Consider the following 20,876-nt stretch of genomic DNA (forward strand, 5'->3'; position numbering starts at 1 on the left):
AAAGGTACAATAATTTCAAACATTGATTCTAACGAAACAAATTTATAATAAATATAGCTAAAAATATAAGCATATATTCATTTTAACTTTGTCTTTCTTCATTATTCTTTACTCAAGGTTTGTTTTGTTTTCGTGGACCAGAATGAGAGGAACATAATATTAGAAACAGAGGTGGATATTTCTAAAACTAGGTCCGACTTTGTTGAGAATCTTGTAAGACAAGGTATGTCAGTGTACATGTAGCTAAGAACGTTTGAAAAAGCTCATGTAAAAAGTAACAAACAATTTTTTGTAATAAAAAATTATAATTTGTTAAAGATCATGTGTATAAGATAACACCATTGATTTGCAATCACTTAATATTTTATGAATTATACTTTGTAGCATCTTCATTCACGGTAACTGTGGTACTGCTCGTGTGCAGGCCAAAAATGACGAATATGACGCAACATAAACTATTTCATTTACGTCATTTTATTATCTTTCAACATAAACTTCAGTAAAGTATATTAATTTGCCTTGCAAGAGAGGTACCACAATTATTGTGAAAGAACTTATATGATCTTAAAAGATTGAGCTTAATAATAAATTTAATATTAAAGCACATTCTTATTCTCAAATTTAAATTCATAAATTATATCCAGGTAGAACGCACGTGATTGTCATTTATTGTCAGCATGAGGAATCACGTGACTTGGACACGCTGTATCACAGAGGTCTTGGAAACATCAACGAGCATGAAACACTGAGGCAACTACAGAGACAGAATTGTTTTCTGAGCATCGATAAAGAGTTCTCTTCCTATCAAATGACCTACATAAAACTATTCCTACACGAAAGCTTGTATCAATAAATCATACAGTTGGTGTTTCTTTTCAATTTCCAAAACGATAAAGACATAATAATGGTGATGGCATTTACATAGAACAAAATGAATTATATATGAGTCCGGTACGGGTGAAAATTTTTATAAGAAAAATAAACTACATTTGAAAAACTTTGCTTCGAATGCAACACATTACTTTTTGCTATGGCAGAAGCAAAGCAGCAAGTTTGATCACAAATGTAGGTATAAAATTTAAGAATGCTTATTTGACGGAGACAAATATATTTTTATAACTTTGCATAAAGAGGCAGAGTGGTCATCAAATTATCCATCAGATCTACCTAAAAATCCTTAATATGAATTTAAGGTTGTAAAGAATTATTCATTAAAAATTTTAAATATTTCAGTTTTAAATAATCAATGCGTTTTTATATATTAAATTTATCATCCTACAGTGTAGCTGAAAAAAGTCATAAAAGATGTGAAACGTTATTTGAACTATATTGATATGCATGGACATGAATGGAAGCAGGTGACCCGACGACTGACCAGATTTGGCTTAATTAGATTCCCTCCTAGAAAATTGTCGTTTGTACATTTTGTATTATACATTCGACTCGATTACAGCTTTATTCTGGTCAAAAGCAAAACGTTTCCTAAACTAGAGGATGAAAGGATAACGGCTTTTTTTTATTTGAAAAAATAAAAAACACTCAGACAATAAACCAATCCTTTTAATTGTTTTTCTAGCTAGTATAGATTTCAAGACAACAGACAATTCAGATTAAGATAGTTCTCTTCTTATACAAAACTAAGTACTGCCTTTTTTTGCGGATTTGTCTTGGTCGTTTTATCAAATATGTAATACGTTCTGCAAGTACATGAATATCAGTACATGAATAATATGCTTGTGTATTTTATATAATGTAGATTAATTTTTATTTAATTTTTTGTTAGGAAAACTAATGTATAATGAAGATGCTTTGTAAAAAAAAGAAAAAGGAAATAGAATGCTGTAAACGTGGTTATTACAGCGATTTGAAACGTTGCTGAGTTTCATGTAGAGGTAATTGACCAGTGTTGTTTGTTAATTTTGACGAAATTGCAATTTCAAAGCGAAAGGCATCTCTGATTTGAGTAAAATCATAGTAAAATCACTAATACGCCTACAACTTCTGTGGTCGTATATTTTGTTTTATTGGTTACAATTGTTCCTTCCAGTTAAAATATCTTAGCAATTAAACAATGTGCCCCCTAACATTTTGATTTTATTGAGAGAGATCAACTCCTGAGGTGATAAATCAAGCATGTGATAATTATAAAAGCCAAGTATGTTTGATTTTTATAATGGTTGTTTCTAGTGGTGCAGATTTTATTTTATTTTATTTAATCTCTTGATAACCATGTAAATGCTATTCTACATTACATTCTGTATTGTAACAGGGATGTCATCGTTGATAAAAAGCCGATGAATTTCATAGTATAAACATAAGGGTTAAGTCACTTGTATTTGTTAGGTATATGATCTAAACTTTGACAAGAAAAGGAAAATTGTCAAGGAAGTAAAAATAAACACGTCAAACACGTCGTCAAAATTACCACATCCACAGTATATTCAACATGTGATTGAGGGAACTATGACAAGGAGTTGCTAATTTAGGGATTAAGTTTTCCCATTGGTAGTCGTCTATTTGTAATTATGTGAACATAAATATAATAAATGTAAGTAATTTATATTATGATGTTTTATGTAAATCTTGATAATAACAATCCATGTCAAAAATGTTGTTTTTATTATTGAATGTATTTTCAATTACCTAATTGTCATGTTGTTAACGTTATTATTTCATAATGAAAATCAAATACTAGCGCATTTCATGAAATTTTTACACACATCGGTTGAAGATGCTATTTGTGTATTTTCAGCAGAAATTGTAAACACCTTTCGCGTTTTAGAGAGTATATTACAGAAAACTATACAATCCTACTTTGTTTTTTAACAATTTCATTTAAAAATAACAATTTGCGCTTGTGACGAATTTTAAGTCAATAAGCCTTGGTCTAATCAATATTGAAATAATGATTTGTGATGTCAAAATACATGTAATCATAGTTTGATACGATTTATTCGAATACAAAACAAAAGAAATTGTACGATAGGTTATCTTTGCAACACCGTTCATTACACGGCAAAAATCGAATAAGGCGTACATTAAAATGTTATAACTACTGTTGTAGGTTCTAGTATAAACTTTAGCGACCGACGTCAAAATTTACTTAGTTATTCCGTGTTATCAAGAAATAATTCTAATAAATAAGATCTAGATCTAGAATCTTCAAAAGCAACCTTACAATGGAGACTATTGGTCAGCATGGTTGTGGAAAGTTGTTTTTAAATACTGCCAAAGCGGTGTTCATTGGTCGATTTCATAAGATTGTGCTCGTTAGGAACATGTGAAATTAAGTTTCTTGTCTTACATGCACTGAAATATTTCTTGTAATTGAGTATTTTAACCAATATCAAGAAAGAATTTCCCTTTAGATAGTATTATTTTAAGATATCATAAAGTGTAAATTTAGAATTTATAAGGAGATAATGTATCAGATTTAAAACATTACAACAAGTGGTACTTCCTTTTCCTTACCAGACAGAATGAATTGAGACAAATAAAATTGAAATTTAAACAATGTGTCATGTAAAAGGGTATTACATAGAAAAATGTGTTTATTTACACCTCACCTTCGACGACAATTCCCTGCATACATGTATTCCACAGGGAAAAAACCCCTGAGCACTGACCTAAACTTTTAAGAAATAAAAATTCACATGAAATTCTTTGGGAAGTAATTGGTCCTTCTCGAGAAGTTTATGAAGAGGAAAGGGTCATAACTAAAGGGTAAACAAGACGATTAATGAGAAGTTTAAAATCATTTTAAACCCATTGATATTAAATTATTATCAGTCTACGTTTAACACAGTTTTTGTTATATTTGTTTACATCATAATTCAACCTCTTTTCAAATTTTCGAATATGCAGTTTGTGAAAATTGGTTTTACATAAGACACCTCATTCTCATACAGAGACGGAATACTAATTGGAAAACTGTAGAAACACATAATTACATAACATCTTAGTTTTTCATATTTCTGTTAAATTTTCTGAATTGCAGTTCAAGGGCAATGGGAAATAGCAATAGCAACAGCTGGTGGTTGGTTAATATGCCTGCGGAAAGTCGTTCGTTCTTTTTACATCGACATTCAAGTTGATTACGCTCCCCGACTTTTGATGATCATTATTTCACACCATGGATAATCAGAAAGCACACATAAAAGCCCAAATCGAATTTTGTGAGCGGCTAACAAAAACTTTTCTCTCTGGTATAAAAAATGCACAATCTTGTCCTTTAAACATGTATTGAACAAACTAAAAACTCGTCGCTTTTATCTGCAAACTAAAATACCAATAGATTTGACAAAAGGTTGACTCACTGTTCGACTATTTATTTTCGATATGCTTATACTTGAACGCTCTCTCTCCTTTTTTGTTTACCTTTGCAGTTGTGCTATTTATTATAGGAGCTAGAAACATTGCCTATTTACCTGCCTAAATCGCAGCTAAAACCCTCCACAAAGTATCAACTTAACAAAAGTTCGGTGGAAGGTGTTGGTGCTAATATCTTTAAGCTTTGCAAAATGTTATCGACATGTTTATCCACTTTATATATTCTACAATGTCCAAATAACATAAATTTTTAAGAAACATGTCAGTTGATTGAACACTTTTCCCCCCTTGTTTTGTCCCCTTTTGCTACGTGTCTCTGATGTCGATTAATCGATATTGTCTGATCTTCTGTTAAACGAGTGTTGAAATAAATGCATAAAGCCCAAAGACCTTGAAAGGTATACAACACGTCGGCCATGAGTTTCAGGTCTGCAATCAGTTATAACGAAATCGAAGGGTTTATATACCACGTATCCATTTACGAGCGGTGACCAGCTTTAAATCAATTCTGTTACATAGGGTTTCTACGAAGATAAAGCGAAAGGAATAGCATGTATGTTATTTGTGCATTAAGAACACTTGGGGAAGGCGTTATTTGAAAGCTGACATTGTAAGTCTATAAATTGTTCAAATTATTGAATTACAATGTTATTGTTTTGCATTTTTATCCTGTGTTAACAGGAAATAATTTCTTGTTATATGTGAGGTAGACTACCAATCTAGATCTCTAAATGGTCAAAAAGAGTATGGAGAACTCAAAATCAAGTTTGCAATTCCATATAAAACTGCTCCAGGACACAGTCCAAAAGCAACAGAATAAGACCCTTACAATAGCTGTAATTGGTCAGTGCGGCTGTGGCAAATCGTCATTTATCAACACTGCCATGGCGGTTTTCAGTGGTGAATACCATGAACGTGCGCTTGTTGGGAACTTCGAAGAGGAAGGGGAGCACATGACTCGTCGCCTGACCAGGTGAGATTACTTGTTTTCAGGTTAGCCAAAATATTTTGAAAAGAACTACACATAAAAGATTTAAAAAATCAAGTCATAGAAAAACATTCTTTCTAGAGTAACAAGATGAGTTTAGCTCAATGCAATATACATAAAGCAAAATATACAAAAACTTTTGCATGAATTCATTAAAAATACAATTTAGTTTTAGCTTAATGGCACAATTACGATTGTACTTTTTAAAAAACAGAATTAAAAAAAAAATTGCTTAGTTTTTAGCTCATCTCAGTTAAAGCTCAAGTGAGCTTTTCCGACCACTTTTTTCTGTCGTCCGTCTGTTCGCCCAATTTCAATTAAACTTCGCAAAAATCATCTCTAGTATAAGGTGATTCAAGTTTGTTATAATAGATCACACCCTCTTTCAAGGAGAATTCATTAGAACTAGGAGAGATCATTAGGACTCTCTGAAAATTTGTTCGCATTTTTTGAAAATCTCAAAAAGGTTGTGTGAAGCATTCTCAGGTAGTTTGAATTCTGACTCTTAAAAAAAACGTGACCCGCACCAATATTGGGGCTCTAGGAGGAGTTCAAAGTTCAATATTAAAGTATATAGTAAAAATGTTTTCAAAAAATAATCTTTCTATCAACTACAATTCTACAATATGTGAGATTTATATTTATTTCTAAAGCATCCCCCCCAAAAAAAAACAAATCCTTATTTCTGATCAATGTATATATCTATACGTTTTTAAGTCTGTGGGTATACATTTTTAATTTCTATTAGAAATGGTGTAATGCTCATCCCAATTCTAAGTGACAACATAAAAAACAGAGTGACAAAGTTATATATTGCTTTGCCCTTTTTCTCTCAATTGTCTTGATTGTATTTATTCAAGTATTGTTCGGTCAGTTTAGATAATATGATTGAATGTTATACACGGATAAATTTTCACAATACGTTTTTAGAAAAGCATTTAAAATTTCTACAGTCCTAAATGTGTGGAAAGGTTGTTAACGTTCCTGTAATAATCTATAAGAACATCACACATACAAAAAATATGACAAAGACGGTATCCTACTTCTCTTCATTCTTTTATCGAAATGGAAATACATATTCATAAGGGTTTTTATGTACAGAAAACAGTAAATTCTTAAACCTTTTAAATTATGTTAGATTTTTTTCACATGAAGTTGAATTTGGGGGGAACTTATTTATTTCTGTGAAAAAAGCAAACGTTTACCCTGCGAGTAAATATACTGCAATTCAATAATGCTCTAGACCAGATAATTCACGACAAACCGACTCTCTTTTTTATCAAAGATGATTGAAAGATGTGGTGCCTTAAAACATTAAGGCGACTCTGATTGTTTCAGGAAATCCCTTGAATTTAAAAAACGGAATGATTATTCAATTTGATAGGTTTTTAGCTCACCTGAGGTGAAAGGTTAGGGTGGGGCCTCAATGAGTGTTGAAGGTTTACAAATGTTGAAATAGAGAGAAAAAAAATCTCTAAAAATCTTCTCAAAGACCATTTTAAACAAGAAAAGCTGAAAGTTTTGTTGAAGCATCCTCAGTTTAAAATTAAGTTTGTTCAAATTATCATCCTCGGGGTGAGGTCACAATGTGAGTTAAATTTTTACATTGACAGAAATTCTTTAAATATCTTCTTCTCAAAAACCATATGGTCTGAAAAGCTTAATACTGTGTTGAAGAATTTATCATTAGTATAGTTTTCAAGTGTGTCCACGTCATGATATACAGCTGTAGAGTGGTTCCACTATGAATAGTTAAAAATTTTACTAGGGCGAAATGGAGAAAAATCCTTAAAAATCTTTTCCAAAACCATTTAGCCAGAATAGCTGAAACTTATGTGTGAGCATCTTTAGGTAGTATAGTTTCATATTTGTTTAAATCATGATTTGTAGTGGTAGGTTGGTGCCACATTGAGAGGGATGGAGGTATTACATAGAAATAAGTGAAGAAAAATCTTTAAATATATTCTTCTCACTTGGCCAGAAACGCTGAAAGTTTGTTAAAACATCCTCGGTTAGTGTAGATTAAAGTTTTAAATCATGATCCCCATGAGTAGGTTGGTTAACAAAGGAAGGTGGTCAATTTTTATAAAGGAATAACAAGAGAAAATTTTCTTCACATTGTTCTTCTCAAAATTCAAAAGTACAAAGGACCTTGATGTTTATACATGTATGTTGAGAAATTTGAAATATCATTTTAAACATGGGCTGCTTTACATGTTAAGTTTTTATTACAAAATGCAGATTTCATCATTTACGGAAATACGGAGTTTTTTCTAAAATGTATATCAATTTGCTAGGTTTTTAACCCGTTTTGGGGTTACAGAGTTATTGCAGCAAATAAACTATACCAATATGCATTTATACGTAATATTTATACAAACTTTATCGTTGCATGGATGTATAATACTGTGTAAGATTTTATTCTCATACATTCATGTAGCGTTTTTTTTTAACCTTTCCAGATGTTCTAGTATTAGATTTGGGTCGTAGTTTGAATAATTTAAATTGATATTTCTTTATTAACATTTGAACCCTACCTTAGGACCCAGATACCCAGTGTTGGTCAAAAGCTGATAGTTTGGATAATTTGGATAATTCAATCTACATTTTAACAGGATGCCTGCAAATTATATTCTCAAGAACCATTAGGCCATGAAAGCTGAAACTTGTGTTGACGCATCCTCAGGGGTATGATGGAGCCACAATGAATCGTCGAATTTTCACATACTAGCAATATACAATGTATAGAGTAAATCTTTAAAATCTTCTTCTCAGAAACCAATCAGCTAGGAAAGCTGAAACTTGGGTGAAAGCATCTTGACATAATGTAGATTCAAAGTTATGAAAATAATGTCCCTCGGGGGTAGAATGGGACCACAATAAGGGGTCGAATCTTACATAAGAAAAGAATTTATAGAAAAAATTCTTCAAAAATCTTCTTCTCAGACACAAATCAGCCAGGAAAGCTGAAAATTGTGTGAAAGCATCGTCAGGCAGTGAAGATTCAAGTTTGTTCAAATCATGATCCCCGGGGGTAGGATAGGGTCACAACCAGGGGGGGGGCACATATTAATATAGGAATATATAGAGAAAAATCTTAAAATCTTATTCCAAAAACATTTGCCTAGAAAAGCTGTAACTATAGTAAAAGCAACTTCAGATAGTGTAGATTCAAATTCTTCAAAATCAAAATATTGAGGAGTAGGATGGGGCCCTTCGAGACTTTGGCCCCTGGACGATTCTTGGGCCTCACAAGGGGTTCATAGTTTCATAGTTTAGGATCTTTTTGAAAACTACAATGCTCAACATGTGATATGACTATAAAATCATCCTGTTAGAAAAGGGACTTAATTATAAACATAAGAATACCCAGGGGTGGGAATGGATTGGATTTACATGTATTATACCACATTGGCGAGATGTTTGGGATTTTGACTCCATTAAGCTGATTCTCATGCCTATTGTTGCTCAGGTGAGCGATGTGGCCCATGGGCTTCGTGTTAAAATCAACTCTTTAATGAATTCACTCGTACTGGGAGTGGTTTGGACCAATGCACTAATTAGATCATTAAAACTGCTACAACAAACTTTAATTCAAAAACTTATTTGATTTGTATTTTTGTATAACAAAAGAAAACAGCAATATATTCAATATTTTATATTTTATATCGGGACTATTGATTTAACTCACATTTGCTTTCTAATGAATATTTACAGATATTCAAAAGAAAAATACTTGAAAAATAAGGATGCATTGAATCAATGTTATCCCACAATTCTAGACATGACTGGATTTCAGAACACAGATGACGAGGCTGTCAGAAAAACTTTGAAGATGATATTTGAGGGTCGTATTAGAGATGGCACTAAATTGAATGTCGAAGGTCAAAGTCGAAGGTATATATATTAAATAATATAAATCCTAACGATAACATCTAAATTTTGAACAATGTCCTTTAACAATATAAAACATGGTTTTTCATAAAGAGTTATGAATAAAAAAAAAGGTTTTCAAAGAGGAAGGAGGGTTTCAATATTAGGGTTTAAATATCAGAAGATTTAAATGAAAACAAGTGTTTTTGGTTTTTATCTACTTTATCTAACCCCATCCCTCCCCAGCCCCGCCCCACCCCCGTTTCTTAATTGATTTTTTGTGTATTCGCGTCCATATGTATTTCAAAAATTACTCTCCAATGTAGAAGATTCAATTTGTGTGAAATGCCCCTTTTAAGCTCACCTGAGCCAAAGGCTCAAGTGAGCTTTTCTGGTCACAATTTGTCCGTTGTCTGTCGTTGTCGTTGGCGTTGTCGTCGTCGTTGTTGTCGTCGTCGTTGTTGTAAACTTTTCACATTTTCATCTTCTTCTCAAGAACCACTGGGCAGATTTCAACCAAATTTGGCACAAAGCACCACTAGGTGAAGTGGATTCAAGTTTGTTCAAATGAAGTGCCACGCCCTCTTTAAAAGGGAGATAATTGAGAATTATTGAAAATTTGTTGGTATTTTTCAAAAATCTTCTTCTCAAAAACTATTCGGCCTGAAAAGCTTAAACTTGTGTGGAGGCATCATCATGTGGTGTAGATTCAAGTTTGTTCAAATCATGGTCCCCGGGGGTAGGGAGGGGCCACAAGAGGGGGATCAAGTTTTACATAGGAATATATAGAGAAAATCTTTAAAAATCTTCTTCTCAAAAACTATCAGGCCAGAAAAGCTCAAATTAAAATGGGAGCATCCTCAGGTAGTGTAGATTCAAGTTTGTTCAAATCATGGTCCCCGGGGGTAGGATGTGGCCACAATTGGGGGATCAAGTTTTACATAGGAATATATAGAGAAAATCTTTAAAAATCTTCTTCTCAATAACTATCAGGCCAGAAAAGCTCAAGTTAAGATGGAAGCATCATCAGGTAGTGTAGATTCAAGTTTGTTCAAATGATGATCCCCGGGGATAGGGTGGGGCCACAATTGGGGGATCAAATTTTACTTAGGAATATATAGAGAAAATCTTTAAAAATCTTCTTCTTAAAAACTATTAGGTCAGAAAAGCTCAAATTAAAATTGAAGCATCCTCAGGAAGTGTAGATTCAAGTTTGTTCAAATCATGGTCCCCGGGGGTAGGATGTGGCCACAATTGGGGGGTCAAGTTTTACATAGGAATATATAGAAAAAATCTTTAAAAATCTTCTTCTCAAAAACTATTAGGCCAGGAAAGCTCAACTTTGAGTGGAAGCATCCTCAGATAGTGTAGATTCAAGTTTGTTCAAATCATGGTCCCCGGGGGTAGGGTGGGGCCACAATTGTGGGATAAATTTTTATATAGATATATATAAAGAAAATTTGTTAAAAAAAATTTTTTAAAAACTATTTGGCCAAGAAAGCTCAAATTGGCGTGTAACCATCCTCAGATAATGTAGATTCAAGTTTGCTCAAATCATGGTCCCTTGTGGTAGGGCGGGGCCACAATGGGGGATAAATTTTTATATATAGAGAAAATCTTTAAAAGTCTTCTTCTCAAAACTATTAGGCCAGGAAAGCCCAAATTTGAATGGAAGCATCCCCAGATCATATAGATTCAAGTTTGTTTAAATAATAGTCCAGTGGTAGGATGAGGCCACAATGGGGGCTGAATTTTTACTTAGGAATATAAAGAGAAAATCTTTAGAAATCTTCTTTTTAAAGACTATTTGGCCAGAAAAACTTAACCTTGTGTAAAGGCATCCTCGGGTAGTGTAAATTCAAGTTTTCAAAATCACAGTCCCTAGTGGTAGGGTGGGACCGTGATGGCGGTTTGAATTTTTACATAGGAATACATAGAGAAAATCTTTAAAAATATTCTGGGAAAGTTTTCGGTCCAAAACTCAGTACTTAGTGTGAAAGTACAGGTTATGCAGATTTAAGTTTGATAAAACCATGATTCCCTAGAGAAAAGTGGGGTCACGAAATGGGGGGGGGGGGGGAGTATATAGGAATAGAGAAAAATCTTCTTACAGGTACAACAAGAAAAGGGGCTTGGTATTTACCAACAAATAAGAGGTGGAAAATTGGCAGATTTTCAATTTTTTTAGCAAGATCTACTGTACTTAGTTGTCAAGATATTTTGATACTCTAATGCTAATTTGATCAGAATTAAGGCAATTGTTGCTCAGGTGAGCGATGTGGCCCCTGGGCCTCTTGTTTATTTTAGAAATGTGCCTGGCATTGTGAAACATCTTTTTTCTGGGAATGATAATGAAACCAACACTAAAGTTGATAGAATTATCTTTATTGCATCTGCAAAATCTGAGAACTTACCAGAGGAACTGATCAAATCTGTGAGATTCCTAGCCTTGGAGGGAAGTAGAGGTAATTCAGTGTTAAAAGCGTAGTAATAACCAACTTATAATAAGGCATCATAAGCATATATCGTAATACATTATATTGCATTAACCACAATCAGAAAAAATGTTATGTTGTTTGAAAAACGTATTTTGTACCTTTCAATTATTCAAAAGTTATGTTTTAATGTAAGTCTTCAACAATACTGGTACCATTGTTGTCCTTATGTTAATTAAATGTAAATAGCGACTGATATATAACGTGATTCTTCTTACAGATATTCCCATATTTGGTGTTTTAACCCATGCTGATGAAATAGATATCAGCGATCCAGAATTTTGTAAATTCGACAAAAAGTTCATGGATAGCCTAGGACTATCACAAATGCGCTACTTACGTTGTACCAATTACTGCAGTAATTTCCCTGTAGACAACGACGAACGGAATCCCGATGTGGAAGGACCTGTGATTAAGTTCCTTATACAGGTGAGCTCTTTCGTTAACCATCTGTTTTAATTATTTAATTAATCTAAGGTTATTCTGTATACAGGGATATTTAGCACAATTACATATGCATATAATCTGAAAACGTTTACCAATTGCAAGCGAAATGAATATGTTTTATGTATATTTATTATATCATCAAAATACCCCCTCCCTTTCATGTATATAGCTGAAGCACAAAATGCTTGTCAAGTCTGTTATTTATCCGTCTCTCCGTTTGAAAACTTTTATAAATCTAAATTGTTAGAATAAAGAAACAAATAAAGGATAACTTCTTCATTAAAATTGGAGATAAAAAAACTGTAGCAATATGATGTTTGTATTAAAAATATTTTCGAGATACACCGCATAATGTATATATATATATATATATATATATATATATATATATATATATATATATATATATATATATATATATATATATATATACATGTGCATCTCTATAAAGTGAATCACATATTAACGGAATAAGTATTTACATTATTTTGAAATAACCTATATTTTTACAGTAATTTCATAATATGACATATGAAATGTTTATTGGTAGGTTCTTGATCCTGCTCGAGAAGTTTATGAAGAGAAAACGAACGTATCTGACATTGTATACAGACTAATGAATATAAGGTTTAAAACCATAGCAGTCTGCATGTTGCATATATTTTTGATATTGTTGTATTCGCTTTTCAAAATGGATCCTCCTTTGGAACTTATCGAAATATGCAAGGCAAGATCGGAGCATGATTTGCACATATCAAATCTGGATCACCTTTGTAGATTGAACTCCGATTCTAAAATCATGGCCACGCCATCTTGGTTTTGTTTATTTATATTTTTTGCGTTTGTGTACTACGGTGTTGGTCTAATGCTCGATTTGTTTCTTGGATTAAATCAAAATTTAGAAGCTTTTTTAAATCAGAGAATCTTATCATTCATTAAGAAGAAAAAAAGGAAAAGAATGCTAATCGATAAAGATAAAATCGATTAAAAGTTTGTTGGTTTTTTTACGTTTCCGTCTTTACCTATAGTTCTTTTCCGGTTATTTCAAATTGATGTTTGCGTCAACTATAGAAGACACAATTTATTACTATTGCTGTAGTAATCAGTTGTTATTGCTCCTTTGTTGAATACCTTTTAGGCATAAGATGTTTTATTCTAGTATGTTAATTAATTACTTTATACTTTCTAGTTGTATATTTGGTTTTAAACTTTTAAATTTTTCTTCTGTATGACTAGTATTTAATGTTGACATTTTTATTGGTTTTTTTAGTGTTTTTAACAATATAAAAATCACAATTGTACATTTATTTACATTCGGATTATCAATGATTATTTCCAATATTTTATGTTACATCCAAATCCAACAAACTCAAGTTAAATCATCTTCATGAAAAAATACATTTGGATACTAGAAGACAGATACGTTCACTTTTTATAAATGTGGAATAATAAGGTTGTTTAATAAGTAAAGAGAAATGGATGGGTAACTCACAATAATAATAATACATAATGTTGTTTAATAAGTAAAGAGAGTGGGATAGGTTACTCACTTAAACGTATACTTATACAATTGTATACTTGTTGTTAGAGAAATCTGACAAGTATTGTTACAATATATTAAGAATTTTCAGCCAAAGTCTTGGTATTCAAGAAATCTTCACCCATTAAAGAAAACATTTTGTACAGAAACCTTTTTAACTTTTGTCGACTTGTTGCATGTGAAAGAGACAATTTTTATAGAATATAAGAGAATATACACATGTACATGTAATGCTTAATAGTACGAATCAATAAATCATGCAGTTTAGAAATACATGTACTTCTATCCAAATAGGATTGGTTGTTTATCAAAGCTTATTTTATTTCAACCAATACCTATTATTTCCTATTGTTTCTATTTCTATTTTTACAAAGTACAAATTTGAAAACGGATTATCTCAAAGCTGGGAGCTAAATACTCGCAGGGATAATTCTATTTAGTATTTTAAAAGGTATTTCTTAAATTCGAATTATTGGTATTCTCCGTTCCTTTGCTATTGCTGCAATTAGTTATCCCTTTATTATGAAAGGGTTTTGTACAGATATGATTTTGCAACAACACAATACAATGCATGGTTTTAAGCTACCCGCAATGCCATATGTCGATGTTGTAGTTTAAGGTAAAGATCTAGTAAATGACTTCAGAGTGTCATTTTGGTGCTAGATTCATAATGACGACATAATTGATTTGATGATATTTTCCCCGATTTTTGGGGCTTTAAAGGAATTAATGTAAAAAAGTAACCAATTTCTTAACATTCTATATTGAATCATGGGGAATGTAATCCTGAAACCTATAATAAACTTGACATCATTTAAAGGATCGGTCAAGAGTTTGTTTAATGCCGTTTATTTTAGGAGACTGTAGGTATTCTAGATATATCTCATTACTTAAAATTGGACAAAACTCATTGATAATTTTTTTTACTTATTTCCTACGTATTACATAGAAAATCAGTCTAAAACATGATTTTTTATTGTGTTTACCAAAACTAAAAGTCCCGATACACCCTATCAATCAAAGCTATTGGTATGAAGCATCAATCAAAGAATTTATATCTTGAATTTTATAAACCTGTAAGCACCTTTCATTTACTAGATCTTGACCTTAATGCTGATATGTTTATTAGTGAATTTATATATGCAAATATTCTTGGAAAAAAATGTTAATTATTTTTGATTTGAAATTATCATACTAATATTTAATGATTTGGCATCCATGTAGTACCAATATAGTTTTAGTAAACGGAAGATATATATAACTTCTGATAGTAAAATGAATTGAGAATCAGAACGGTCAACTAAAATAAAATAATAACTAATAGTAATAATTATATATTAAATTAATTTGACTTATATTGAAATATGAATGTTTATAAAATACAATAGTTGAATGTGTGATGATTCCGCTGCTGATGTTATTTTATTTTATGACATTTTTTCATATCATCCTTATTGTTATTATCTTGAAAATAAACGGAGAAAATAAAATTGCATTGTATTCTTTTCAAGGGGATAACAAAAAATTATCTTATAAAAAAAACAGTTTTCAATCGGTTCGTTTTTAAGTTAATTCATTCGTCGTTTAAAAATCAAAATACATACATGAATAAATCAATTCTTACAAGGGCATGTAGAACTTTTTTTTCTCACAAATTGTTTCTTTACCGTCATAATTAATGTTTTCAAATAATGATAATACAATTTCATGTATATTTTGTTAATTTACATTTTGCGTTTCAAAAGTTCTGTAGTAGATTAAGCTTCATAATAGGTATTCACTTGATAGTTTTTCAGGCTTCCACTGGAGTGCAGATACATGATAACTTAAAGATGAGTGGAAACAGGTATTTAAAGCCTTAAAGATTACTAAGAAGGTGCAAAACTTCTACAAAAGGGATTGAAAACCCAAGATTTTTCATTGTAACCTTTCTATAATAGTGCTATAATTTTCACTTATCTTCTGTTTATGCTTCTAGGATTTTAATGTTAATGAAACATTCCATAAAATTTCTCACCATTACCTAAAATTTCTTTATTTTTATTTTTCAATTATTAGAGTTAAAGGAACGTTTAAGAGAATGAAAAATATTAAAATATGTATAGACTTTTTAATCATACATTACAATAAATAAACGTACAGGTATTCAGTGCTTTAATGGGTTTTTTTTTAGCTTCCTGTTAATGTTGATTATAATTGTCCCAATTGCTGAACGTCTAGTCTTGGAGGAAACCACATTTATTGAGTCAAATGGAACAAGGGCTATTTATATGAACAATCAATGTTTGTGTGATAGCGTCGCAAAGGCTGTTGATAAACTAAACGAACTAGTAACGAACATACCAAATAAGACATATCATATTTACGCTGAGAAAGAAGAAGAGGATGCGAGAAATCGGAGTAATGAGTGTTATGAGATAGAAAAGGAAAAGTTGGAAAAACAAGTTGAAGTAGTTAAAGATCTACTAAACAAGCTATTTTTTCATATTGAAAAGAGTAAAAAGGAGACAAATAATCGAATTATCAACGAAAGTTCCAAATTATTTAATAAGCTTAAAAAAATCACAGACGAACGTTTTGCGAAACTTGGCACATATCTAAAGGAAACATTAAACAATACTCATCAACACTTTGAGAAGGAGACGAAGAAAGTGAGGTCTAAAGTCAACATAGAAATCGACAGCGTCAATTACCGTCTACAGGACAACAGTAAGTCAACAAAACAGAGAACACGTGTCCTTTCAGATATGAAATATGTTTGTGTGTCTAAAATAAACCATAAATAAATTAATTATTTTCATGCCTTTTTATTTTACACAGAGTTTTGGATGTGGTTGATTGCCATTGTGGTGGTTACACTCATTGTGGTTCTCCTGTACCTCTGTAAATTTGGAATAGCGAGAAACAATGTACACTGAAATTATTCCCTAGAAAATAAGTATATTTTCATGCAAAATCATGCAAGGATTGAAAAATGAATAATGAGTTCGTTGTATTCATAACTAATATGAAATCATTATTTAGAATATTGTTAAAACACATCGCTGAATATAGAAGTAAGTGTTGTACGAGTAAATTGTAAAGCATTAAGGGGATAAACAAACTTTCATCATGCAATTTTTATGCGTCATCTTCTTATGTGTCAGTTTCATTAGTTTGGTATTGAATTTTTTTTTTCTGGCAATAGCAACAGTTCTTGGAATCTGGATTCCAAGAGGATAAGATGGAGAAATCTGTCGTTATTGCCAGTTTTTCAACAGCCAACAAACAACTTCATAAAGCCATTGCTGACACCGTGGCCGGAAACTATGAATGTCATGAATTACTTCTTGGTGGAGTGAAAAAAGTGTCTTCTATAGAACTAACTTCACGGGTTCTTATGTTTTAATTTTAACATTCAACTACATGGATCTCCGGTATTTTAAACGTTGATATTAACTAAAACTCATATCAACAATAAAAGGCTTACTTTCATTACAAAATTTTCACTAGGTCTGTCTGGTTTTCGTGGATAAGAATGAGAGGAACATCATACTGGAAACAGAAGTGGATATTTCCAAAACTAGGTCCGACTTCGTCGAAAATCTTGTAAAACAAGGTATGTGTGGTCAATAATTGTTGTAGAATTTCTATATAAATTGTGAAAATAGTTATCAGTTAAGATTTACCATCCTTACACGCAACTCTTTTTCACTTTCCGGCGTTCTAGACATCGGATAAATCAAGCGTTTAAGGAGAAATTTCAATTTTAAGGTCATATGAAACGATATTTAACACTATGATCTTCTTTCGTAAAGCTTAGTATAAATGAACGTGTAGTAAGATTTTTCTGTTCTTGCCTTACCGTGAAAACTCAGCACCCGTAAAAATTGTTCCCCGCTTATCGTTTTTGATTTTATGGATTTATGACGTTACACAAACCCACCTATGTAAACAATGCATTAACACAAGTGTAATTTTACAGTAGTTTACCAATTAAATTTTAGCTATATTTGCATATATGAACGTGTCTTTATTTTCAGATAAGATCATCTGATTTCATAGTAATGATGACTTAGTTTTAATTGGTCGTTTATGAATAAAACTATAACCTTTTCACAAGAGTAATATCATGATGAATATCCCGTACTTTAGTGAAAATTTTACAAAAGCAAATGCTCAACCAATCATAATTATCCTAAAACTTTTAAAACAGAAACTTTTCTTCCTCAATACATATAATGACTGGGCTATATGCTATATAGAAGAGAATTAAAGCCTTTTAATTCATTAAATTTATTTTGTCACATAAAATGTAAAAAGCAGGCCAATAAAAATGTTTGAGGCATTGTGTTATGTCTATAGTTTTTATCTAAAAGCGGCTGTGAAATGCCGCGATAATATTCTTAAATTTAATTTGAGAATTAGATCTATTAATAAATTCTAATTAATCTGGCCTATAAATTTAAGACAAATGGATATGTAGCAACATCTTTAGAAAAGACTGTGTGTGTACGTGTTTTAACGTTTTATAGAATTAGATCGCGGAAGTATGGCATAAGAATTTATAAAAGTACCGGTAAAATAAATGACGAAAATCACTTATTCTCGGGTCTCTAATATAAACTGAATATGTACATGCGTCAAAGGAAAAAATATAAACGCATACGTTGAGTTTTGTTTAATTATATAGTTTTTATACAAAATAGTATTAATTTTTGGGAGTTGATTTTAATCAACTCTCCTATGCAGTCACTCTGGCAAACCGAAAGTGAAACAGTGTTTGGACCTAAGCACAAATCACCACCGCTGACAAGACTTAGTTTTTGAAAATAATAGAAAAATTCGATGTAATGTATGCTAAAGCATTGTTTTTCAAGGAAACTTATCTACCAACACTTTGAAAATAGTCAGATTTTATATAATACGAAAAAGTTAGATATTTTTGTAGTCTCGTGTATTCCTACGCCAGAGTTTAATATAGTCTCGTTCAACCAAACGCTCGGCTGTCTCCGTAAATCTCCAACAAGCAGAGAGGCTCTCTTGCTTGTCGGAGATTAACACAGCCGAACGTCTGGTTGATCGAGACTAGAGTTCGATAACAAAAGTGCTTGGATCTAAACAATTTTTAGAATTTTTTCTGTTCGATTACTAATACATAGTTTGAAATCCATCTTTAAATATTATACAACATGATTTATATGGAGTTTCTCGAAAATCAGAAAAGTCTAAGAATCCATATTATAAAAAAGTGCGTAATTCAAATACAGACTAGAAACTAATTGCCATGCAAGATAATAAATGATAATCGATTAAATCAACTCCCGTCAGTACTTCAGTACTTTGATCTTTAAATCGACTGCAAAATGACATAGATATTTGTATTCACTACAGAGCTTTATACGGCGATTAGGTCTTACTGACGTCATAAGTAAGGGAGGTAAGCCGCGTGGGTCGATGTTCCTTTTCCCGATTGAATACTTTTGATCGACTATGACCCTAATACATTGCATAAAATATTTAAAAAAAAGCCAGTCTTATTAAATAGGCACTTATGAACTCATTCCCGTATAGAACTCAATATGGTCGTAATATTGTTTCAGATAACCTTTGATACTTTTTTTATACTTTTAGGTAGAACACATGTAGTAGTAATTTACTGTCAACACGAGGACTCTCATGGTTTGACTACGCTGTATAACAGAAACCTTGGAAACATCAGAAAACATAAAGTCCTCAGACAACTACAGGGACAGAATCGTGTTCTCAGCATAAATAAGGAGTTCTCTTTTTATCAGTCTGACTATCTTAAAGTTTTCCTAAACGAATCATTGACTGAATAATTTGTTCTTGAATATCTATTCTAATAAATTAAGACATTTTGCCAGTAAACTAATAAATGCCTGTACCAGAGTAACTGGTTACATCTTTAATTTTGTTATTTCAACACATGTGCTATGATGTTCGAAAACTATAACCGGAATTTACCTTTTAAGTAATTTCTTAGAGAATAATTAAAAACTTGATTTAATTTTCGATAAACCAGTCCAAAATAGCTAAAATGAAAGTAAGGTGGTGGATACTCTTTTGCAGATCCAAGTTAGTGGGAGTTTGCATCAAAATATATGCTTGCAATGAAATTATATTGAATGATTAAATATAGACTGAATATATTTACAGGGAACTTACTTAGAGTACACATCAAAGTTAAGATTTGACAAATATTGTATAAATAGAATACGGCAATTCTTTTCTTGATGGCACAGTTTTAGTTTTGACGGAATGAATTCATTCGCTTTCGAAGCACAATCTCTGGTGAGAGAATAGGATAAAATTTTCCAGAATGGTGGTGTAAGCAAGAACGCCGGTTGACTAATTAACGTGAAAAGAGTAGGACGAGTTTATCATGCATCGCGGGCAGATAACTGGGATCGGACATACCTGATTAATACCTAAACGTTAGTAAATAAAAAGGAACAAATAATGCGATTTTAGTTTTAAAGGGAAGAATTTTCCAGAACTGGATGCCCAGGAACACGGACTGACTAATGACCAACCATCGGGCAGATACTTTGGATCTGATCACTTAAAAAATATATACCACGACAGATAAGTAGTAAACCTTAAACATTAAGGGAGATGTGCGGCCATCTTGTACTTTTGAGGATATCAGTTTAAAAAGTTCTTAAGCTGTCTTGTTTCTGTTCGAAACAGACCAAAATTGCTGCTGAGAGATAAAAAGAAACAATAAAAATGAGGTTTTACATGTTGTTTTCTATGAAAATTATGCATACCAGAACAGAACGATACATTTTTAATCACCTAGAACCGGTCAGCTACAGATTTAAAATAAAAAAAAAGAGTTTTAAAAATCTGAAAAATATTAAAGGCGGTCGGTGTTTTCCACTCTACAATAATTTGTTGAAAAAAGGGTCTAAGCATGTTTATCTAAGTTTCAACTTTGTCTCAAAGTAGGGTACCTTATTCTTTAAACGGGTCTCAGAAACTATTAATTCTCCAAAGATATCATTGCCTGTGTTTATTGGGTACATTGAAGTTATATGTTCATTGAAAATATGTTATTTGTTATTTAGGAAAATTCCTTTTTTGATCCTATACCCCACTTGTAAAAAGAATTTATTTAAATTTAATCTGACAGAGGCAAACCACCCCACCCCCATCCCCAAAGGACAAACACTGGCTGATAAATGTCACATTCAACACA

The 20,876-nt window shown here is 31.7% G+C and overlaps 1 protein-coding gene across 6 annotated transcripts; it reads left to right on the forward strand.

Moving 5' to 3' along the window:
- The first annotated feature begins 4,803 nt into the window (after positions 1–4,803).
- On the forward strand, positions 4,804–19,579 carry LOC105338490 (uncharacterized). Of its 6 annotated transcripts, none has more exons than XM_066086722.1 (11): positions 4,804–4,939; positions 5,040–5,302; positions 9,035–9,214; positions 11,498–11,655; positions 11,906–12,114; positions 15,461–15,518; positions 15,846–16,381; positions 16,493–16,581; positions 16,860–17,045; positions 17,165–17,270; positions 19,286–19,579. In XM_066086722.1, the coding sequence occupies exons 6-11, from the start codon at positions 15,505–15,507 to the stop codon at positions 19,492–19,494; spliced, it is 1,140 nt and encodes a 379-aa protein (XP_065942794.1). In that variant the 5' UTR covers positions 4,804–4,939; positions 5,040–5,302; positions 9,035–9,214; positions 11,498–11,655; positions 11,906–12,114; positions 15,461–15,504; the 3' UTR covers positions 19,495–19,579. The 6 variants fall into 6 exon arrangements, with proteins under 6 accessions (XP_065942794.1, XP_011441986.3, XP_011441944.3 ...); XM_066086723.1 differs by having other exon boundaries at positions 4,810–4,939; positions 5,124–5,302; XM_011443684.4 differs by lacking the exons at positions 5,040–5,302; positions 9,035–9,214; positions 11,498–11,655; positions 11,906–12,114.
- Positions 19,580–20,876: the final 1,297 nt, after the last annotated feature.

This window comes from Magallana gigas, chromosome 6 (assembly GCF_963853765.1).
Source record: "Magallana gigas chromosome 6, xbMagGiga1.1, whole genome shotgun sequence".
Taxonomy (NCBI): domain Eukaryota; kingdom Metazoa; phylum Mollusca; class Bivalvia; order Ostreida; family Ostreidae; genus Magallana; species Magallana gigas.